The sequence below is a fragment of the Necator americanus genome, chromosome III (genome assembly GCF_031761385.1).
Source record: "Necator americanus strain Aroian chromosome III, whole genome shotgun sequence".
Lineage (NCBI taxonomy): Eukaryota > Metazoa > Nematoda > Chromadorea > Rhabditida > Ancylostomatidae > Necator > Necator americanus.
This window is the reverse complement of record NC_087373.1, coordinates 5,949,027-5,974,257: the sequence shown is the minus strand read 5'-3', so window position 1 is coordinate 5,974,257 and position 25,231 is coordinate 5,949,027. Positions and strand designations below refer to the sequence as shown.

At 38.6% G+C, this 25,231-nt stretch overlaps 1 protein-coding gene across 1 annotated transcript; it reads left to right on the top strand.

The window, feature by feature from the left end:
- Window positions 1-26: 26 nt before the first annotated feature.
- Window positions 27-24,054, top strand: RB195_008730 (uncharacterized protein; the record flags this gene model as incomplete). Its single annotated transcript, XM_064195367.1, has 12 exons — window positions 27-92; window positions 7,687-7,877; window positions 7,943-8,005; window positions 17,777-17,912; window positions 20,836-20,980; window positions 21,951-22,103; window positions 22,176-22,293; window positions 23,051-23,120; window positions 23,198-23,333; window positions 23,404-23,524; window positions 23,618-23,766; window positions 23,828-24,054. The coding sequence occupies 12 exons, from the start codon at window positions 27-29 to the stop codon at window positions 24,052-24,054; spliced, it is 1,575 nt and encodes a 524-aa protein (XP_064046512.1).
- Window positions 24,055-25,231: the final 1,177 nt, after the last annotated feature.

Here is a 25,231-nt window from a genome sequence, read left to right as displayed (position 1 = left end):
ACTCTGAAAGATCCGAATTTCTGGCGATGGCGGCAACAACACTAGCTTCCGCCTATTTGCTATTCATAGGCCTCTGCTGGGCGCTGGATGAGGTAAAATTTAACGGATTTCCTTATTTCATGCTCATTTAATGACGTTTTAAAACGTTTTGCCTGTGTTTTTTTTGGTCTTAAACTTTTTCTAGAGACTTCCAGGAATTTAATGTTCTCGTATCCTCCATTTTTTTTTCTGGCGCGCTCAGAATTAGCTTTTCTTTTTCTACTGCCAGTAAATAGTTCCTTTGGGATGCCATTTATCTTAAGGCACATGTTTTAGTGCTCAGAAACTCGTATACTGTTTCACTAAGGGTCCCCTATGCTTACGAGTTACAAGAGAGAGAGGGAGGGAAAAAGAAGTTGAGTTCAAGGACATTTGAAGAACAAATATGTTAAAGGACCAAGAATAATGCATTTGATCCGATTGCGGATGGATCAAGTCCGTGTTTCCTTCCTGGCTGACAAGTCCAGTACCAATTTATTGAATCTGGATGAATGAAATCTTCGTTCAACTGGGACGATTTTGAGCCTCTGATCGTAGTAGTTTTGGTAGCCAAACCTCTTACCAGTTGCGCTACACCCGCTACTTTTTCCACTATTTGAGCGTTCAGTGGGGGGTCTGAGAGTGCCCGAGAGGCAATCAGTCAAAGTTTTGCCGAGCAAAGGAATAGATTCGAAGGAAAAAATTTGAATGCATTCAGGAAGAAGGGAAGGCGTTCTTCTTGCTATTTTTTAAATAGAGCAATTTTAAAACTCTTGACTCATTTGGAATTTTCCCAATTATAGTTCAATAATTTTTCTGAAATCTTTTCGAACTTTCGAACTAACTAGTTCTAGTTGAGTAACTAACTCATTACTTTTATTCAAATATCTTCGGTAATACTTCCTTTCTATTTTCAATAATAACACAGTTACATCCCTTTTCTATAATCCGTTCTTTTTTCCTTTCTTTTCTTTTTTTTTCGAGAATTTTATATAAGTACGATGATCCTCTAAGGAAGATCCGTGATAAGTTCAAGTGTGAGTAAATGTCTACACAACAGAAGCCTTGTAGTCTTAAAATTTCTTTGATTGGCTTCTTATTTAGGTCTCTTATTTATTTACTATTATTTAGGTTTCTTGTTTATTCACATGTGTACTCTCTTATTTTTTTTCTATTATATTTCCTGTATAGATCCGCTTTTCCTTAATTTTCTATGTCCATCTGGATTCTAAATTGTCCTGAAATCTCATAGAAAAGTTCGCTTTCCTTTTTGAGGAAAGATGTAGTGTTTTTTTGTTAATGCTGCCTTTTTTTTTGACAATGGTTTTCTAACGAGTTTTTTTCTAAACTTCAAGCAATAAAACATTATAACAAAAAAAGAAGAACTACGTCAAACAATTTACCACCAGCGATGAGGATACCGATAGCGCTCACTTTGTGATGCGGTCTTTATTTATGGGATCTTAGGATAATTTCTTTCTCATTCAATTTTATTTTGCATTATTTTCCACTTTTCCAAGTGCTCTCCTTGGAATCAACTCAACACAATGGTATTTGTGATAATTCCGCTGTTCGTTGCTACATATTCTTGAATAAAATTCTATTTATTTTGAATGTTATAAAAGAACATTATTTACATTATTAAACAATAAATGAATAATATATTAAATTTCGGATGAACTAATTCGTCTTCTTATCAAAAAAAAAAGAGCTCAATTTTTTTTCTCATTTTATTAGTTTAGTTTACTCTCTCTCTCTCGAATTAAAATCATATGCAGATTTTTTTTTCGGATTTCTCCGTTCCATTTCTTCCTCAATTTGAAGAGAAATAAAATTTCTTCTCATATTTGAATTTTACCTCTGAATGAAATAATCCCCGTTGCATACGTACTATATAGGGGTTGGGGCGGCAATGTTGGACGGCTTCAATGGGCTGACATCGAATTTTCCTGGTTATTGTCCAGAGTTCTTTCACGATCCGAGCATATTAGAAGGATTCTTCTGCGTTTGCGTTTTTTTTTTTAGTTTGCGAGTCTAAGAGTCGAAAATGCCCTGTTTACGCTTCCGATTTTCGGTCGCTCGCCGCATCCACGTGCGAGCGACCGAAAATCGATGAGGTCTCCTCAGCAAACATCGTCGAGTAAAACCAACAAACAGGTTGCTAAGTATACAAGGGGAAGTGTTCTAACGTATCTCGTAAGAGCAAACGCCGTTCCCACGCTTTTTTTCGATTGACGATCAGGGGGAATTGAGCGGAACAGCAACATTCGTTTCCGTTATCCTCAACCCGGCTCTGGAGTTTCCTTGTGGTTTCCATGCTGCGTCAATTTCGTGATACGCTGCCCCCTTTAAGAGTTTGCAGAAGAGTGGTGAGAAGAGAAGAGTAGCGGAAAATCTCGTGTTAATCTTGTACGCAACTTTCTCCGCGGAATTCTGGATACTACAAAATTCAATAAAATTAAGCACAGATTTAAAAAGGTGACCTGCGTTGGTTTGGGTTTTAGTTGAGAGTTTCTCTTATTCCACGCTCTTTTTCTTCAGTTCATTTCTGGAAATTTCTAGAAATATCCTTGTATGAAATGCACAAAAATACTTATCTGCTTATGTAATTGGGGACATTTTCAAAAAACTTGAAAATGATAAAACTTTCACAAATCAAAATGTGAATTATATTGTATTTTAATCGAAAAATTGGATAAAAATTCATAAAAAGCCTTTTTTTATCATGTCGATCTAATTCAAAAGAGCGAGATGATAGAGAGGTAACCGAAAAAGGCTGAAGGCTTACAAGAGTTCTTTATTATTCAATACATATTAACATTATATTGTTTTGTCAGTATTTTTTAATTTTTTGCTATTTTAGATCCGTTATTCCTTTGGCGGGTGTGGTAAAAACTCTACCGTCTTTTTACTGTTACTATTTACATTTTTTTTCAAATAGTTTTCCTTCTCATAATAAAACTATGGGAAAATATTGTACTTTCTTACATTTTCCTTCTCCTGACTTATCAGTGTCTTTACTGTACGAAAAAAAAAGAAAAAGAAAGAAAAAAAAAGAATAAATGCTAGAATCTACTTTATTGTCGTACATATCTTCGGCTCTGTGCACGTGTTCAGCTGCGTATTTTGCACGATTTGCGTTTGCAGGTGCACCACATAGAGGTTGTAATAGTGCATACGCGCACACACACTCAGAACTAAGACACAGGAGGGGTTGAGCGGTTTTTTTTCCTCGCTGGGACCTTTTCCACGTATCCTCCTCTACAATGTTCGAAGTGAATATGGAGGAGAATTCTTATCTTTCTCTGATAATTTCGGGGGAAAAGCACTGGAAATTACTTCAGACAGGGTCACATGGTCACTTGTCCAGAACATTTATGAGGATAATTCATACTGTTCCATATTTCCATATCTCTAAAGTGATACCGTTTAACTGCGTATAACTGAGAATTTGTTTTTCTTTTCGATGAATATTGCTTCCGCAGAATTTTGTTTTCTCACAAACGCCCAAAAATATGAATTTCTATCGTAATCCGCTGTCCTTTAGTGTTAGAATTCCTTAAAGAAGTTTTTTTTTTCTCAAATGTACGATGCCAGGGAGTCGAATTTTTTGTCAATTCTTAGCTCAGAGTGAAATTATTTTTGCGTCTGAGCTCTTAACTCTTCTATGTGGCTATTCAAAAATCCCAAACGAACTATACTTTATGGATTAAAGAAATTTGTTTCATGGAAAATTTCTGAGTTGCTTCTTTTCTTGTTTTTCAGCAGTAAGCTAAAAAGCTGTACTGATGAGGTCATATTTTGCAACGCTTCCTGAATCAGGCATTCCTTCTAGGAGATTTTCTCACATCTACATCACCTGTGCCAATCCTTGAGCATTTTCTGGACTAAATTTTGATTTAGTCCAGAAAATGCTCAAGGATTAACTGGATTTTCTGGACTCGTTCTGATGTCAAAAATTGATTTCTATTTTTGCTAGGTTGGAAAATGAATTGAGACAGGGATCTCGTAGCGCGATAAAGTTTGGAAAAACGGGAAAGAGTATTTTTTTCACATAATAGCCATAAGTAAGGCTATAAATAATAATATTAATAGAATTTCATCCAGGCTCTCAGTTAATTTTGTGTCAACTAGGCTAAACTTGTATAATATGTATTTCTACAGGCTCCCTTATTTTTCCCAAGAGAAATAATCGATCCCCGAAAATGACGGAATTGTCCGTTGAGCTACTTTGGAAGTTTCGCTGAATATTCCAGACATTGCATTATACGTTGAATAATTGATTGAACAAAAAAGAATGAGAACATGTGAATCGAGGAGTGGATTATTCAAAATGCGATGTGGATAACTCATTTCTCTTTTCATGTTCTCTCCTACTTTTTTTTGTTCCTTTTTTTTTTTTGTTTTTTTTTTCTGTACTTTGTTGCACTCTACGAATCGTCGTTTCGTTCACTCGTCATTAATTTTATATGACTAAGTAGCTGTCAGAACTTTCTACACTTTTCACATCTGTCATGTCTAGGGATTCAGGAAAAGTGCGGAATTTTTTCGTCGGATGCATCTCCTCCTTCCTCCATTGCTTTCCCTCGTCGCTGATTTGTTCATTGATAAACTGATTTCTACGCAGCAACAACGTAACAACAATCAATTTAGAATTTCTGGAAAAAAAATTGACAATGCCTCTTTTTACACACGGATTGTCTACGAATTTTTCATCTAATTAATTTTCCTTCCAATTAATTTGGAGTGAGACAGTGATAATGGCTCCCTGCTTTTCTCCCAAAATTCGAAAAGAATACTTGTAAAAAAGCATCGATCCAAGAGGATCCCAAAGAAAAAATTCGTCGTTTTTTCTCTGAGAAGAGAAAAATAGCAACGGCTTCTGTCTCATTTCAGTTTACACTTGTTCTCAGGAAATTTCGAGGAATATGCCACGTTGACAGGCGTAATGAATTGTTCGTTTTTTTTATAACTCATCATAAAATTTATGACATCAAAACTTTAAACATTTCACCGCGGAAAAACAACGGCAGCTTTTAGAATAGACATAAATTAGAAAGAGTCGGATTTTTCGGGGCCTTCAGTCAAATGTGGTGCAATTGCAGACACTACCACATGAAATTCAGAAAATATGACATTACCGCTATGTTGTGTATCGCAGAAAACTCTGAATTAATATGATTGAAGTTCACGAGTTCAAGCTTTCAGTGATGTACTGTAATGTAGGGTCAAAATGACATGAAACACGTACGCAATTGCGTACGCGACTTCTTTCGAGACGCTTCGGTGGGACGTAGTGGCTAGGAGCGTGGTGAAATCCTTGCTGGCACCACCCATCGCTGCAGTTGGCGACGGGCCCACCTCGGTTCCAACTGCTGCCTCCACAGCGCCGTTTCGAGCGCGTACGCAAATGCACATCAACTACACTCGTGTTTCATGTCGTATTGACCCGACTATACATAGCAGCAGTGTCAGGAATAGTTCAAGTGGTAGTATTGTCCGCAATTGCACCACATTCAAAAGGACCCGGAAAATCTGGGAATTCAACAACAATAAGGCTAAACAACACTTACGGAATATAATTTAGCGGATAATGGAATGAATAAATCATGAAAAATCATAAGATAAAATTACATAATAGTAAATAATAATAATAATCATAAGTCATGATCGACGTGGAGGACGGCGTTCTTTCCTAGGAAATCGGCTGCAACTTGACCGTCCTTGTGCACGCGCCGCATCCACAAGCGAGAGGTCGAAGATCGATGAAGTCTCCTCACCATCCTTTACAAGTACAGCCAATAAGTAGGGTGCTGAGGGGAGCGGAGCGTTTACAAAGGTGCACGTTCTAAAGTATCACGTACGAAATAAGGTGGCTCCATGCCGATTTTTTAGGATGACTAGAAGGAATTGAGTGGGACCACGCTCATCTTCGTAATGCACAACCCAAACTCTATGTTTTCCTGTGGTTTTCTCAACTCGTCAATTTCGTGATACCTTGCTTCTAATCAATCTACCTTGGATTCACTAGTGGATTCAATTTGAGTTCAGAATCGTATGAGGTTAGGAGCGGGTGTTGGCCTAAACGATGACCTGCGGGAGTTAGCCAATCTGTTAAAACGAAACCATTTTGGGTGTGCAAAAAAAAACTCCTGAGGAAAAAACTATCCTGCAGATCTTGGAGGATTCTCCAATCACTGAGGATAATGGATAAAGTACCGAGAGTTGGTCAATCCATTCGGGACGCATTCCACTTCAATTCAGAATCGTTTCAAGTTTATGAGCTTATCGATTGCCTACCGATTACTGCAGCCTACCGATTGCCCTCCGGTGGCGAGTTAATGTAAGAGGTCCTCAGTGGCGTTGTCCTCGCAGACGGCTCTGATAACAATCCATCGACCCGGAGAACTGAAAGGTTTGGTGGACGTAGGACGGTTTCGAACCATCGATCACACCCGAGTAATGGTGATCTTCTTTAAGTTTTATTTAATTATTTATTTATCATGCTCATTGATGTGGGTTTATGGCTTTTTTCTCTGGAAAAAAAAACTATTGAATTATAAAACTAGCAGGTCAACAAGAGGGCCAATGAGCCAGTAACAGAAAAAGAAATAGTAAAAATAAGAAAAAAAGGTGAAATATTAAAACTAAGAAAATAGGGATTCTTTTGCATTTAATCAAGAAGGCAAAGCCACTGAAGTTGAGATTTTTTTTTCTTTTCAAGCCTTAAGATATGCATATAAATAAGAGGTGCTGAGAAAATGTCACATGCCAGAAACTAAGAAAATAGCAAAAATAAATTCAGAAAAAAAAATTGAAAAATTAAGTGCTGATAGAGGGAATTTTTTGTTGATAACGGATTAGTCGAGTCGAATGAACAATAAAGGCAGAGGTGACTGCTGCTTGATATTGATCAGATAGAAGCGATCAACGATGAGACGGTCAAAAATGATCACGGTATTCTGGAAGGGATCTTTGAACGGCATTTTCAAATCAGTTAACGTCATTTAAATATATTTTACACTTTTAATGAGTCTCCAGAACTACAGTAACCCGTTGGAGTTGTGCAGGTTGGAGGAAAGAACAGCATGCAACACTGACGGTTGTCCGGATGTCAGGAAGGTCAGCGTCATTGGAGATCATGCAGAGCGTTGCCGGAGAGTTGGAGTTAATCCTTCTCGCCAGGAAAAAAGATATTTTCTTTGGAAAATCATTTTTTTGCGCTTAAAAACACTCTATTAGTGCTTATTATTTACTACTTGTACTTAACTTACTACTTCTATATTATTGTTTATGGTTTATTTTTGGATGAATTTGATGACATCGCTTCCTTTCTTTAGCCGAAAATAACTATCTATGAGGTCCATGATATTGCTATTGCTACTCCAGAACTATTTGTCTCTAAGAAACCGAAAGGAAAAAAAAATAACAAAACAATAAAAGAAACGATAAAGAAAAGATAACAAACAACAATAAAAATGTGAAAAAATAACAAGGAAGAAAACCCGGGTGTAGAAAGATACTTAGCTTTTAGGCGTTAGCCAAGAGAAATGTTTTTTTTTCACTTTTCGGATCTTATCCAAAAATTCATAGAGAAGCGTTATTGTTGTTGTTGTTGTTTTGTTCAAGCGTTGTATACATTTTCGGATGATCCAAAAAAAATTTCAGGTTGACTACCTTCGCCAATTCGGCTATTTAACAAGTGGTGGACCGGATTCACAGTTGACAAGCGATGCTGTGTCGAACGCGCTGCGAAAATTTCAACGAATGTTCGGTTTACCACAAACGGGGAAATTAGATCCACAAACCGTTGCATTGATGTCGAAACCACGTTGTGGAGTTAAGGATATACAGCAAAAGTGATCGCCGGCTATATTTTCGTACTATTATTAAAGGACGATCCAACTGAACCGTATTTTTATAGGTCGACACGACAGAAACGATCGCTACCACATCCTCGATGGAAATCGAACAAGCTTACCTTTCTGTAAGTTGTTATTTTTGAATTTTGAAGGAAAAAATAGAATAAGAACTGTAATTTGAAGAGGTTACTGCGCGCATACATACATAGATAATACACATAATTTGAATTTTTTAAATTTTTTCTTCCTTTCTCTTTTCATTTACGACTAATCACAGAAAAATATCCACGTTTTTTTCGCGAAATCAATTACCCATGATTACAATAAAAGATAAAGTCAAAGTCACTAGCGCATCAATCCCTTTGGGACCTGCACCCCCACGTTCACTCCAATTCAGAATCGTTTGAAGTTCGCGAACGTGTAACTGGCCCATACAATGACTTGCGGTGGCTAGCCGATGTGTCAAGTCAGCGTTTTTATCCTCCCAGACAAGTCTGGTACCAATTTATCGACCCCGGAAAGATGAAAAGCTTGGTGAGCACTGGGGCGGTTTCGAACCCTCGACCGTGTGGCTATAACGGACCTCTAACCGACCACACCCGCCCCATAATTATAATAAAATCCATAAATTCACATTTTTTAAAAACAAATTGGACCTTTTTATATTGGTCAATAAATTTGTAAAAAAAAATCATCAATAAATTAAAACGTCGCAGTTTACATAAATTAATTTTTGATATCATTAGGTATTTATTGAGTTTACAAAATATTACTACAGTAACTAGGAAAATAAGTTTGAAAAGACCTGGCTTTAATCAATCCGCTCGGGATACGCCACGACGTTCACATCAATTCAGGATCGTCTTAATTTTACGAATGAGTGTCCAGCCTATACAATGACTTGCGGTGGATAGCCGATGTGTGAAGTCAGTGTTTTTATCCTTCCAGACAAGTTTGGCACCAATTTATCGACCCCGGAGGGTTGAAAGCCTTGGTTGGCACTAGGGCGGATTTGAACCTCCGATCGATTGTGCTACAGCCGCAGCGAAACTTCTTACCGACTGCGCTTCAGCTCCCATTAATTATTTGATCAATAAAAATATTGCATGGATAGCAAAATTAGGCTACTTGCATAAGTAAACAGTCGCATATTCGAATCATAGACGCTGAACATTACTTATTCGATTGAATGTCTTTCAAAACTTCGAATATTCGAATCTATTGTTCCAAGGAGGTTAATTATTGTATGTTTTTTTTTTCTCAAATGAAAACTGAACGAATCGAATCCAGTATTAGATACTTCAATGGTTATTAGCTTGAATGATCCCGTTCTACGATAGAAACTTTTTTGGCAGCAATTTTCTTCAAAATAACTCGATTGTTTTTTTTCCGCAATAGAATTTTCAAAGTAATAAATACGCATTTTTTCCTGTTCCATGGTATTTACGTTAGAGAGCGAAAAAGGATCTGATTCGGTAAGATGTGGTCAGTCATGGAACTTTCCATTTTACGGTAGAAATTTCTAAGAGAGGATTTTTTGCAGGATAACTTGATTGTTTTTTTCTTAACTTTTTTCAAAAGTGTTTTTCCATAACATGGGTTGCCAATCACTCATTTAGAACTAATATTCCCCGTTTATGACCCGCTTCTAGCGAAACAAAATTGTATTACGAAATTTTTCCTCCTGTAACATATATTTTTGGTGCCTATACATGTCATTGCTCGACATGTATAGGCACCAAAAATACAAAGTGCTCGTCCCGACAAATTCTTCGATGTGAAGTCATCTAGCCGCGTAAAGCCGTACAGCAACTCAATTTTCGAAGTGAAATGAAAAAAAAATGGAAAAAACTAAAACCGTGGAATCTGAGCGTTCCGGGACAATAGCACAGTCCAGCGTTTCTCCGCAAACCGTCAACAATTAATCACGAAATTTCACAATGAAAATTTGGTGGTGAGAAATAATCTCCATGAAGCGAATATATCCTTAATGTATGTAATCTTTAGACAAAAAAGGCTGCAAGGTGGATAGCCCGGAAGATACGGCTTCGAGAGTTCCGGAGCACTATTTTCCACAAGGAATTCGATTGGAGCGCGCCAGCCTTGTGCACGCGCCGCATCTTCCGAGCCATTTTTTACGGCAATTAGGAAGAAATGAGCGGTATCACCCTCCTCTCCATAATCCACTGTGCCGTATACTGCCGAATACTCCACCTAAAATCCGTATCACCTCAGATTCGTGGGGTAATGCCTTTAAAAGTAGTCTTACATCGTTTATGTGCTCGTACCGGATGTGAAGTACGCGTAAAGCTTTGTCCGAAAAAAGAAACAACTATATAACTACAGTATCCTGGAATGTACAAATATACTAGGTTACTGTAGCAGTAGACACGGTGTGGTACAATTTGGGACAACCACCCTGCAGTGCGTAGAGCGTTTACTGTTTGGCCACCGTCGTAGATTTTGCTGTTCAGTGCTACCAGGTGGATACCTGCTGTTTATATTTGTGGATCCGTGGATAGCGGTTGCAAATTAGTCGCACAACTCGTTCGAATTACAACAGTAATACTTTTATTCCGATTTTATTATGTCTGGGGCCGCTATAGACAACACTTTCATAAAACTTTGCAGATAAATTTCGCGTTTTTTTTTTGCAAAAAAAAGATACCGTATTCGATTTGAGTGCAACTAATAGTGGAGTAATAGTAGTAGCTGTAGTGGGGTCAAAACAAAATGAAGCCCGGTGCAGTTGCATAAACGGTTGCGCTCGAAGCGGTGCATCCAGGGAGGATCCTTCTTGACACCATTCTTTGCTAATCAGCGATGGTCCCATCCCGGTCCCAACCCTACGCTCCACTGTGCCGTTTCGAGCGCTGCCGCCTAGTCAACTGCACCGTGCTTCATGTCGTTTCCATCCTATTGTATCTACTGGCGATTGTATGAGATACATCACATTTAACGCAATTTTGCACACATACTCCAGACTTTAAAAAGAACATTCCCTGTTCTGTGGTCGTCTTTGTTCCATAATTATACCGACCCTTAGCGAAAAAATCGATAGTTGACGCATTTTTACAAACTCACGGTTTAAGGTAACATCATTCAAAATACGAGAACTGCCAACATCGTTATATATAGTATTCAATAAATTTCCTACTAAAACATATGTTCTTTCTTTTTTTTTGTGCCATAGATGTATTTTATTATGCATTCTTTTGCTTTTTCCTAAATATTCACAAAAAAAGTGCACGGTATATTTTTTACTTCTTCCCAAATATTCAAAAGAAAATTCCCGTTTCAATTGTATTACTAAAACAGGTTTGGGTCCCCATTTATTTGCTTGTTTATTTGTTTGTTTGTTTACTTATTCGTTTAATTGTTTTTCCATTTATTTATGTGCTTATTCGGAAGCACCCATTGTTGGGCCATAAAACATCACATTACCTCCGAATGAAGCAGTTCCTCACGCCTTCAGAGTCCTTTTCAACGGAGCAAGAGAAATCCGAAAGAGATCTGGGTTGACTAGCGGGAAAAAGTATGGAAACCGGCCCTGGTGTTGTTTGCCGCAGAAAACTGGCAAATTTCCGCTCCCCTTCGTTCGTTTTCCGTCCTTCAACATATCTCGCGCGCACGGCAGAGCATAGCTATGAAAACAGCACACCACAAATTTGACGTTGTGAGGGAATCCTCAGGAAAAGCTAGAGATGGAGTTGTAGACTGCAGGACCCGAATGGGTCTGCTCATCTCACCCTAATCGTCGTAATAAAACAGCGTGGGAGTCGCTTTATTCCCTACGAGTTACGTTAGAACGCCTCTCTATATATACACGTTCCGATCCCCTCAGCAGCCTATTCATTTGTCTCACATGAAAAAAGTAGCTGGATTTTCTTGGAGCGTCCCACACCACGTCAGATTCGTGGTGCCCTGGATTTAACGAGTTCGGATTTACAGCGTTGGAGGATGTGAGGGATTTAGGGGGTCCTTCCTTTCTTTCTCCAAAACATCAGGGTCAAGTCTGTTGCCCGTATAAAAACCTGAGAAGAAAATGATTCCGGGGATCTTAGAGGATCCTAATCGGTTCGGAAATATTGGATAAAGTACTTAGCTTTGGTCAACCGGTTTCGGACGCATTCAACATCAATTCAGGATCGTTTCAAGTTCATGAATGAATACAATGAATTGTAAAAGCGAACCGATGTAACAAATCTGTGTTTTTATTTCCTCAAAAAAGTCTGACACGAATTTTCCTAGCCTGGAAAGATGGAAGGCTTAGTTTGCACCACGAAGTTTCGAACCATCGACCTTGACCTCGAACCTTGGGGTCGCAACCAAATCTTCCAGCGAGGGCGCTTTTATCAGCGATATGGATCACTTGTCGTGTGAAATTGGGTCGTTTTACACGACGAAAGGTCCCCCGGGGCGAGATCTGTTCCCGAATCCGTGAGTGATAGCAGATCTGCATTTCGATAGGATGTATTTTATGCTACAAATTGTAAGTGTTGTTTATTTGTAGTCGACTATTGTTAGAAAATGTTTTCCGAGTGCAGAAGCTGTTGCGCTCAGTGGTACGCGCAGTTCAGCAGAGAAAAAACCTAATCCCAGCGCGGAATTTTCTTTCTGGTCGCTTTTTTTGTCCTTCTTGGTTTTTTGGTTTTTTTGCACTTTGCTCCTTCTTGAATTCATAGCACCTGATGGATGGAATAGAATTCTGTATTTTTCCATTAATTTCAGAAAACCTGTCTTATTTGTTTACAAAATAACTTGCAATATAGGCGTCACATTATAAATATCGTGATAAAAAGAGTTTAGTCCGGTCATAGGAAGTTGATTCAGCGCGTAAGCGGTTACGTGCGGAAATTTTTCCACTATTCACAAGTAACGAACGACGTGCGTATCGTCCTAGAATGCATACTGTAGCTGGCCAGCAGCCAAAGAGAGGCGGAGACAGTCACGCATCCCACCGCGTTGAAGCGGTACTGTAGATCCAATCTAAGTCTGCTAGAGCGAAAATCCCTTATTTTTTTCCCCACCGGGCTATAACCGAATTGCGTTCGAAAGATGGTAGAATATAAAGCTAGGTAAAGGAAAGAAACGCATCATTTTCATGTCGTTGAGAATCTTCCAGAATACTTCAAATCGGTCTCCTTTTGCTATCATTTCAATCCTCTTTTGCTCTCGCAGCAAATTAAAATAGTCTATTTTTTGTGGAAATTGACTCTGCTAGCATGGTAAATGGAGGATAACTCTCATGAATGCGATGGATAAAACCCCTAAATGTAACAAAAAAGAACTAAATCTTACGTTTCTGTCCGAATGAATGGAGAATGAACATAGGATCTTTTTTTATTGGGAGATTTTTGCTGCTGGAAAAGCAACGCATTGAAAAAGCGAAAGTAAAAAGGTAACACAATTTTATCATTATTTACAGCGGTTTACAAATGCTCAACTGAAGTGAAAAATAGTTTTCTTACGGTTTCAAGTGCGTACGATTTTTGTATGAGAGTAAAAAAATGCACCTCAGTGATTTTCCACTAATTATCTTAACATTTATTAACAACTAACTACTATGAATTACAAGCATTATTTAAGATTTGGTATCTGTGTTCACGCAAACGTATTACAGTTATCTCCCTAATTTTTTTTTTGCAATCGCTGACTTTTCGAGTTTTTGATTTTTCGAGAGGTGAGGTCGATTTTCTAGCAAGGCACAACACTTTCATAAATATATTTCTAAACGATCCCTTTCATTTGACTGAGCACCATTGTCATTCTATTTTTGAAGCTGTATTACGCTCAGTTTTTTTTAGATGTGTTTAAGGCACACTTTCTTTAGAAAAAGCTAAAAACACAGATCTTTCGGAGTTATAGTGGAATCAGGCAAAAGATACAAGTGAAAAGCTAAATAACCATCTAATAACATGCAAAAAAAGAACATAGAATTAAACAAAGTGGAGCAAATTGTAAATTATAAGGAAAAATCAGAAGCTCGCTTAGCACAATGGGAAGCGGTTATTACTAAGTCAGCACAGTCGACGGTTCAATTTCGCCGAAGACCATCTAAAGTGTTCACCGCTCTTCTACATGAATTGGTATCATATTTGTCAGGAATGATAGAAAAAAGACTAGTTTCATACATCAATTGGACACTGTAGATCACATTACGCTTTAGGCCGGTAGATCACTTTACGCTTTAGGCCTGATACGAACTCATAAACTTCAGACGATTCCAATTTTATGTCCTTGGAGGATTTTCTATCGAAGCACACTTTGGAGTGGAAGTCTAGAAAAAATGATTTTAAAATGTTTTATAATATTTTCAATTACAATTCCCTTAAAAGTAAAGCCAATAAGACTTGATTATTATTAGTACATTGCGATAGAATGGGCTGGGTGTGGCGCAGTCGGTTAGAGGTCCGTTGTAGCCACACGGTCGATGGTTCGAAACCGCCCTAGTGCAAACCAAGCCTTTCATCCCTCCGGGGTCGATAAATTGGTACCAGACTTGTCTGGGAGGATAAAAGCACTGACCTGACACATCGACTTGGCCCTCGCAAGTCATTGTACAGACCAACACGCGTTCCAAAACCTCAACGATTACGAATTCCAGTAAAACGCGTTGGAGCATCCCAAGTGGATTGATACGCCAGTGACTTTATCCTTTATCCTTTTAGTGTTAGAATAGTGTAAACTATTCTTATTATAATTAAATCTAATTTTATTGCGGGAGGTAGTTAGTGTGAGGAGAAACCCTAACCGGCTTGGGATTCCTGGGATTCACTCTTTCCCACCTTCGGGATCTAAAGGAACAGCATTCGCCAGCATCTGCTCTCGCAATTCCCCACCAATTCATCGAGTTAGGTTTTCGCCAGGTTTCTTCGTGGGTCGACCGCGTGACGATGGGTCATCTGTTGCTCCGCGCGTTTTGCCTGGAAAAACTGCGCCCAGCATCCACAGCTGTTTCGCAGCTGTTTACTACTAGACGATTCTGGTTGTAACGCTTCTACATCGGGGTCCTCTCGATGCAATCTTAATCTGCTCCTCTCGTATGGTGCACACCACGACACCGCCGACCACGATGTACAACACAATCAATGGAGTGACTCCACGAAACGCCCACCATCACCGGATTCACTTCGGCTACTTACGCTGCTTACGAACAACTCGTCCTCATCGTCCTGATCAGGATGAGGCGGTATCGATTTTCACAAGTGCATGATGCTGAAAACAGAGAGACGACGATTGCTGGGAAATGTCAAAGCGAAGACGCGAAAAACACGCACGTTGTGCACTAAAGATATCCAGTGTTATGTACTGGAAAAGAAAAAAAAAACGAGTGACGAAGCATAGGTTTACGGTAATGATTGAGATTCTCGAATGTTCCATCATCAAAAAGAGTTTTTTCCTCCTTTAACACACTTTTTCGCTGTCCGTTGAAGTTAAATCCGCAGTCCAATTCACGATCCATGAATTTCTTGGGAAATTATGAGAACACCAAAAAATTCATCCTCCTATCCTTATCACATTTTTTTCTTAGTAAAATGAACGTTAGTATGTCTCGGGGCACTTTTCTCGTTTTTCTGTCAAATCACCGTGTCGGGACTACCGCAGCATAAGAAAAATGTTAAGACTAGAGTAAAGTAAGTAAAGTAGTCAGTAAGTAAGGTGAAAAAAAGTTAGTAAGTAAAGTAAAATTTTAAAGAGTTTCCTTAAAAGAATGGAATTCGTCCATGGAAGAACGTCGCAAATTACTCGAATCTTTCTGCTCTTGAGTACTACTAATCTTACCAGTAAAAAATGGAAAATTTCTTCTGGATTTTTCAGCATAAGCACAGATTGTTATTTAAAAATTTGGAAGTTCCGCTATAGAAATGTGGTGAATTTTGCCCACGGAAGCTGTCAATCCAGACCAAATAAATGTGTGCTCACTGAAAAATCTTTTTGATTGTATCTTATCGATTGAAATCGGCACCAGCCTCGAAATGGGATCCCTCAGGTAAATGTCCGTTTGTTGTAGAAAGCGGGTCCCACATCGGTCCCCACACAACCCATCAAACCTCTATCCAACAATATTTATCTGGATCAATTTCTCCTCTCCTCCACTCCCCATTAGATCATCCGATTGACCAGCCGAGCAGCTGCCGTCGCCGTTGTGTACCGGCCAATTCTATAAACTTCCAGAAACGCGCGCCCTGGCGCTCGCACACACTCGCACGTCTGTTGTTCGTCGATGGTACCGTACTGTCCGCTGCGTATCCGCTCGTGCTTCGATGCCTCACTCCGCTGTTGCTGTCGACCTCCACCATCCCGAACCCCTCCCCTTCCCTCTCTCGCAGTTCTCCCTCCGCTAGCTGGGCGTCTTTGGATGCCGCGCCGAGGTCCAGCCATCGCCACGCCCTCGTAAAGCTTCACTTTGGGACCGTGAACTCCGCTTACTCAGTCGGTTGTTCGATGTTTTCTGTCATCACAACCTCCTTGAGTGAGCCGAGCTATCGTATCCTTCGCTCCGCTGATTGGCTGAGAATTTTGGGATTTTTTACGGTACAGGAATACAGCTGCGGTGAGCTGACCTTGTTCGTTTTCTCTTTACTATATTTCTTACTTTTTTCATCATTGAATCTTTCACCAGTTTCTGATGATGATTTTTTCAAAAAAAATATTTCCTCAATAAATATGCAGCGTCTTCGCATGACTGAAACCCTGAAAAAAATCACTCCCATAGCGAACGCTTTGAAATTTTCTTCCCAAAAATCCAGCAAAACCAGGCTAAACGGGGCACAGAAACATTCCATTAACGAATAATCCTTCTTTGATCTTCGGAAAAATCCCAAGGTCATCTGAGTAATTTTTCGTTTTTCTTTGTCATTTTTTATCTTCTAAGGCATTTCCGGAATCTTTCCTAATGCAATTTAAAGAGAACCAAAATCTTCTGAGCTTCTCTTATGATTCGTTCGATCCGAGAACTCTTCGCTTTCCCTCCCGTCAATCAAGCGAATCTTTTCCTGGAAGCATAGGAGTCAGTTGTTCAAGATTTTTTTCGCACATTACTCACCACTGCAGCAAAGACTTTCCAGGAAAAATCCGTTATTTTCTAGCCAATTGCTAGAAGAGACAATTAAATGCACATAGGAGAAAATCTAATGCACATAGAAAATTAAATTCAACTAAATGCACATCGGAAAAAAATCAAATGCACATAGGAAAAAAGGGGCGACACCGGCCCAATGCGCTAGTTGGTGCTTAATGAAAGGCTAAATCAAAAGTCTTCTATTATTCTCTAAAGGATGAAAATCAAAAACAAACAAAATCCACACAAATGTCCTCTTGAATCTAAAATATTGCCGCTTTTTTGGAAAAAGCTTCTATTGGATTTCTTTTTTTTCAATAATCCACTAAGTTACTTTCTTTATATATGTAGGTAATTTCTATAAGTTGAAAATTTTCAGATGATTTCGACGAGAGGGTGTTGTTTTCCTAAACATCCGAAATCCGCCAAAGTATAATAAATATAAAGTAATCCATAAAATACCCCTTACTTGAGAGGTCTTAGCAATAGATTTTCACAGTTTTTTTCTTCGTTTCTCTAAAAAGTTGGGAGCTTTTTCCCTAAAGCGTTCCAGAATTGCCCGTCAGTTTCCTGATTTCTTCGATAAAATTCCTAGTAGCTGACTCTGACTGAGGCCAACAAATCAATATTGGCCGGTTAGTTTAGTTTACGACAAAGCGCATTGCTGCACAGCTTTTCCATCGCCGCCGCCATCGCACGACCACCACCAGATGCGAAGCAGACGTGGCAGACCACCAGACGTTCCAATACACACATATATTTACATGCCGCCACCGCAATGCAATGCCGAATCCTTGGCGGGATTACTGTAAAGCCCGATGTGTTGTTCTAGGGTCACCTCATGGTCACGACGTCTCGACGCGGGAAGTGTTGACGCGACAATTCAGAAGGCGCTAGCCGAATGGGAAAAACACGCGGATTTGGAGTTTCGACGGGCTCAGGATCCGATTATGAATATGAAATTCGGGGTGGGTCTGGAAATTTGCAGATTTTGGAATTTCAGACATTATTGAGAAGATTATTTAAAGGGCAAGAAGATTTCCGGAAAATGCTGTTAAAACAAAAAAAAAAGAGAACCAGCAGCTTGTAACTCATCCTACTACGTAAAAGATCGTAGCGCTCTTTCTACAGTATGCAAAGCATTACTGTAGTTGGATTTTCTGCCTAACATCTAGAAAAATTCTATAGAACGAGGCTAACAAGACGTAATAGATAGTAAACAAATATTTACTTTAAAAAAAGTGACTAAAAAAAGTGATTTTCTGAAAATTAACTTAAACCTTAAATTAACTTAATTGAGTAAAAAGCAGAACAATCATTTGAAATCTGTTCATCTCATTTCGGTCATCTGACCTTATTGCTTGGAGGTACTGTAATGCGTTAGCCGAATAATTTCAGTGATTTGAAAATCATCGAATGAAACTCGAAAAAAAATCCTAAAAGCCTTCTAAAAATTGGCATTGGAACTACTGCATGTGTTTTGTCACATTAATCTCATCAACTCAGATAATCATCTAAACACAGGGATTTTGAACCAAATCACTGATTATTGATTGGTTTTGAATAGCTGAACCAAGAGTGTAGGAGTTTTCTCATAAACATATGACGCATTTCTGCTTGCGTCATGTCCAAATCTATGCTGTAAAGAAATTTTTCGAGTTGCTATCCACGCTAGTTGTCATTTCTTCAACAGCTGTTCTATCAGTCAACCAGTAATTCCAAAAAATAAGTCATGAGTTGAGCTTACCTCACTGGTGAGGTCAGCTAAGAAGGGTAGTCACACTATGCGTAGTCACATTTTCATGGAGGAAAAATTTCATGAGAAAAGATACATCAATTCAAATAAAATTAAATATTACATGTAAATTACAAAAGAAGAATATTTTAAGTACATTTGAATTATTTAAAAAGAATGCTGGAAATTTTTTTTGAATGAATTCTGAGCACATGCGTGAAATTTCCTATGAAATTTTCTATGAAATTTTACTTGGAATAGATGTACTCGCAGCTTTCGGTACAAATTCGTTTCAGTTAGTACATTTTACACCTGAATTCTTTTTTTTTTTTTTTTGAAAAAGAAACTCCGTGTTTTCTCTTAGGGACGAGTCGATCGGTTTAATTTTATTGAGAATGGTTATGAACAGCTTCTGAAACAGAAATGGTGGATGAAAATTTTATAGGAATCGTCATGGATTTCTCACAGCGGAAGAAGGAAGGGAACTATATAAATAAGATTCTTTATTTTTGAAAAAAAATCCCTAATTTTATCACGAATATAAAGATAGCTTCACAAATTCACTGAGAGTCAGATTTTCGAATAGGAATCAATTCGTATCAAATTTCCAAAGCTTGTACTTAGCCGAAAAAATTCGATACTGCTATAAATATCCGCCCACATATAAACAAAATTCGATCGAACACTTCTTTACACTCGTCTAAACTCAGCGATGGTCAGATTGTTTATTTCGCAGCAACGTTTATGTTTTGAAGTGAGAATTTGAGTTTGAAGGGAAAAAAAACTAACATATGAGAAATGAAGTGCACACCGGCGAAGATACGAATTTTTTTCTTACAAACATTTCGAGTGTCGCAAGAGAATTTTTTTAAGAGAGAGCTTGGAGCTCTGCTCAACAAAAACTCTCGGAGGGAGCTTAATTAGGGATATCAGAGCGAGAAATCACAATTTACAGAACATTTCTTTTCAAATCTTCGCAATCAGCGAAAGTGAAAGAAGTTCTTGAAGAGAAAAACAAACCGGTCGTTCGCCCATCAACTTAATTCTGCGCTCCATTGCAAAAATATGACCTTTATTCAACAAATGATAAATGCAATCAAAAAATAGTGTTGCTCGATGAAGTTTCTATGCAAAAAGAAGGACGATTTAAAAAAAATAACTCTGTAAAAAATACTAGACCCATTACTTTCTAAGCACAACAACAGAAAAAGTAAAATAAGTCAATAATAGGGATAAAAACTCAAAGCAGAGTCTTAAGCAATAAATTTTTGTTCTTCTACTAGGTAAGTTTCATATCGTTTGAGGAAAATTTTGAATTTTATGAGCAATAGTATTAAAAGAAAGAGTTTCTCAGCAGGGCGATGCAGGTTTTCTAATCGGTCAACAAGAAGTTTTTCATAGTCAACTATTCCATAGTCAAAAACAATGATTAGATCGAATAGTGCAAAGAGAAAAGTTTAAAGAGAGTGATGAGCATAACTAGTTGAAAATAATGATGTTAAAGATGTGAATTTTCAACAAATCATGAAATTTTCACAGAGGTCCCTCTAGTTTTTGTATAAATATTCATGAATAAGTTTGAAACTACCTATTTGAACGGGATTGAAATATTAAAAACATAGAATTGCCGCAACAAAGCGTATGAGACGTCTTTTGGATCCGGTCTAGATTAACTGGTAACCTGGTTCAAAGGAGCGTTTAGAAAGTGTGCTTCCGTACCGATTCGTTACGGAAAAGTCTAGAAAATCGTGAGAGGAATTTCTAAGAGAAAAAAGACGGCTCAAATTTTGCCACGGTTCCCTACTTTATACAAACTCTTTCAAGGAAAAAAAAACACAAAATATACCGTCGAAGCGCTGATAGGAAGTCTTCGTTAGATTTTTTGAATCTTAAATATTGTCCTATATCTTTAAACGCTTATATCTGATCGGATATCCGCGATAAATTTGCGTAACGAACACATTTTCTGTCCTTGTATATCGATCTCAGCCTTCTGTCCTCCAGTTAAACACGCGTCGCTGCTGTCCGGATAAACATAAGTACAACGGCGTATATAACAAATTTCCTTCTCGGATGAAGATCACTTGAATTTATTCAGAATTCTTAGGATATATCCAGATTGTTAGAATTATTTCAGTAATTCCATGTGAATACAGGTGGGATCACATCAATGCGAATATCCGTTCACGTCATCTGTGCTCGCACATGCATTTCGTCCGAGAAGCACGTCCTTTGAGCCGAAGGACGATCCATCGAATCTTATCGGTGATATTCATTTCAATGACGATGTCCCATGGAGCTGTGAGTGATTCTGATAGTAATTAATATAACACAAGCTAAAATTTCAAAATCTGTGGTGTATTTGTTCAACGAAGTTAAAATTAGAGCTACCTACATAACGCTAAGGCATCGATGTAAAACGAACAAACCTTAGGAATCATTAAAGGCAGCGTAAAACGGAATTCGATATTGAGAATCAGTTTTTTTTTTCTTTTCGCAGAATTTTTCCGCTAGCCAAGTAATATTAACTAAATAATAATGCGCTTAAGCACCTAGCACTTAAGCACCTAGCATCTGAAATAAATGAATCAACGACAGTTATATTAATGAAATTAATTAGCTTAGTATCAGAAGTTACCCCATGCGCACAATCGCGGACACATTGCGGATTGCCCTCAATATATCACCTGTACTAAGTTGTATCGTTGGGCAGCGAAGGATATAGATGGTTGCTACGAATGTTTTTTCGTGAAGCGAGATGAACGCGAATACTTTACCACTCGCGGATGCCACCTCCGCTATTATTTATTCGTGCAGAAATCACAACATCAAAAATTTCCTGATACGTTGCTTTTCATACCTTTTTGAATAGACTACGTCTAAGGAATTAGGAATTGCAACGAATAAGTCTGGAACAAAGATTGCGTTCAAGAAAATTCTCCTTGGGACATTGACCTCGCTTCTAGTCGGTGCGTCCAGAAATTCCGAAAATTTCGTCCAGAAATGACCTAATTGATATTACTTAGGCCTACGTATTTTTTAATTTAATGAATTTTCCGGCGGATAGCATCAGGAATTCCACGGAAATTTCTAAAAACGTTTTTTTTCCTTGATGTCAGTGGGACTTCTAGAACCGCTCATATCGTGCACTCAAAACAGTCTTCTTTTGCTGAACTAATTGGAGCTAATATTTATTTATTATTTATTAATATTTATTTTTTAAAATAATTTTGTTACTTCCTACTTAATAATTATTAATTTTTTCTTATAGCACCCCTACTCCTTGCCACTGCAATCCATGAAATTGGACATTCGCTCGGATTACCGCATGTGCTCAACGACGTGAACAGCATCATGTATCCGATCCTTGTCGAAGGTCAACGATTTACACCACGTGATATAAAGACCATACAAGCAATGTATGGTGCGTCTAAAAGTGACAGTTGTCCTAAGCAAATGTTCGAACAACTCTCACGAGAGATAAATCCGTGTTTAGGTCCGCCAGCTCGAAAAGGGATCCAAACGACGCAAATCACGCATGAACATGGATCCAAGGAGCGGCGCAATGAGGAAAGTGAAGAGACGGAGGAGGAAAAAGAGAACGAGCCGGACGAGTACGACGATACTTCTAGAACAAATTTTGAAAACATGTCTAATTGCAGTGATGCTTGTCAACGCGCTGTTGGTTGTACATAAATTCACTTATAAGTTACGCGAGAACTAGTCCTCAGCCGAATTATCGCTTTTTCGAGAAGAATGGCTGCGATCATAACCAGAATAGTACCATCACTTATAGTTTTGTGATGAATTCAAGCAAAGTAATAGAATAGTCTTTAAGATAGCGTTTGCGGCTATAGGTACATACGAGGACCAGTTCTCGTGGTTCAATGAGGGTACAGATTAGGTAGAACACCAATAATTTAAAGAGATCCATGTTTTTTCGAGGCAAGAAAACCACAGAGGAACCGCTAGGCAGTGATGCAGAAGTAGCGCGGGGACCAGTTTTCGCCCCAAAGCTTTGAATACAATTTTTATGAAATTATCACAGATATCTATGTATTCATCCTGCTGAGAGTAATTTTTAGTCATTTCACATCGTTTTTACATTTTAAATGCCGTATTGATGGTAAGCAATCGATACCTAAGTTTTGCACGGCAGCTAGAATGCTTTCGATAGGAATTTTTATGGTAATCAAATTTTCCGAAACGAAAACCTTAAGTTACAGTAAAAAGAATTTGTTCTGTTAATATTTAGATAATTTTGTATTATTTAAATTAAATTAAGTTAATCGGAAGGGAGTGAAAGAGCTACAGAGTTAGTCTCATGTGCAGGAAATTCGACATCGATTCAATAGATCCCGAATATTTCAGGACACCACAACCATGTTCTTCGGGAGCCGATGCTGTAACAACCTATCGTGGAGAATTTATAGTTTTCAAGGTGAAATCTTCTTGAATGGGCATGGCTACAAAAATTCTATTTTTACGATTTTCACCTTGAGAAAATCTTCCCTTTAGAACAAATGGCTATGGCGTGTATTGAACGATGGCGACACTCTCTATGGACCAAATCTGATCTCGGATCTTTTTCCAGGACTTCCCGAAGGAATTGATGCAGCCGTAGAGATTCACGGACAAATATGGATTTTTTCCGGTATTATATCTTTCTGGGAAACAACGAAAGCGAAACAAAGAGTGAAACGTGGGAAAACATGGATTTCCAGGAAAACAGTATTGGATTTTCTCTGAAAGGCGACTTTTACATGGACCCAGACCATTAGGTCATTTGGGGATTCCAGAAGATGTGCCGAGGATTCGCTTAGCTTATCGATGGCATTATTTCGAGTAAGGTCAACGTCTAAGTCTCGCCAGACTCCATTGAAACCGCTAATGCCCTTAGGGAATTTAGGATTTAGTTCTTTTGGATTTTTCGTTCAGTCCTCCGGCCACTTATCTCTGGGGTGAACATGAATATTGGAAATTGGACGTGCGAACCAGGAAGGTGGAGGATTCCTATGCACGACGTATAAGTTTGAATTGGAAGCACGTTCCAGCCGGTGCAACGGCAGCATTTACCCGCGATAAAGGTGCGCACACACTTAATGTCACGCAAAATTACACAATTCCTCCAAAACGCTAGTTTTTCAGAGTTATACTTCATAAGTGGTGATCTTGTGTACCGTATGAACACCACCGATTATCGATTGCCGGTTTCTGAAGGATATCCAGTGTCGATCTCAAAATTTTGGCCATTCTGTGAAAGTGAGAATCAATCGATGCGACATGCTTCACCACAATCAAGTTCCCTAATAGTTTCAGCGTATTCAATGGGAACTACCGTAATCGTTGTTTTCGTTTTCCTATTTACTTTGTAATATGTACTTCTCAACATACGCTGCTTTCACCCATAGAACCATTCCAATTTGTAGGCGAAACATTTCATTTTTCCGGGTGTTCATTTTAAAAATTAGCGGGTCCCAAAGGGAAAATGGCCCGTTGTGTGTGTGTGTGTTATTTATTTTTCTTGAGTTGTTCTAAAGACTAATCTCCATAAATTACGAATACGTTGCGCACGCATCGCATGCGTGCGGGTTTATCTCATGGGTTACACTAACAGCGATGTTCACGATGTTGTGCCTTATTTATGGCGAGAGATATTATTTCGTTATCGGCGTCCGCGTGGAGGAAAGTTGCGAAACACGCGAAAACTCGTCCCACACGTCTCCGCACGCGGTAGACTTCTCGACGAGTCGCGTCACTTGATTGCGGCACTCATAGAAATATTAGCGTGGATTATACTAATGAAGAAAATTATAACACAAATCGTAGGATATGCATCGGTTTTTTTTTTTATATTTGCTGTGTCACTGGGATTTATTTGTCTGTTTTACGACGGTCCTAATAAGGGTTGTACAAAAAAACTGGAATATAGACCAGAAATATGCAACATTTCTCGGAATATGCATAGCGTATTTTTTAAATTGATTTCAAAGGTAGCGTATCATAAAATTGACGATATTGGGATCTTTCCAGGTAAAAATAGTTCCAAGGGAAATTTAAAAAATTAGAAAAAATAGTAAATAAAATTTAAAAAAAGTTCGGGGTGTAGATTACGAATGTGAGCATGATCATACACAATTCCCTAGTGGTTCTGAAAAACAGCCTTACTGGTCGTTCTTTCCTACGACCCACGTTAGAACGCTCTTGCTCACGTGCCGCGTCCACGACCAAGCGGAAAGAGATCAGTGAGGTTCCCTCAATTCTATTCAATCTCTGTTCAAGCGTTCTTTCTTCCTATTTGGCGCGTTTCAACGTGCGTCGTAAGAAAAAACGAGGCCGTTTCCCACGCTGTTTTTCAAGGCTAATGGGGGGATTGAGAGTGAGCACTATCATTTCCTGCGGATTCTCAGATTCCCACAAACACTATCATTTTCTGCGGAGATCCCGACATCATCAATTTCGTGGTACGCTGATTTTAATACCCATTGGGGATCAATTCAACCCTGCCCTAAGTGGTAGCGAAGATATCGGCCGTGGTAGAATAAAATGACA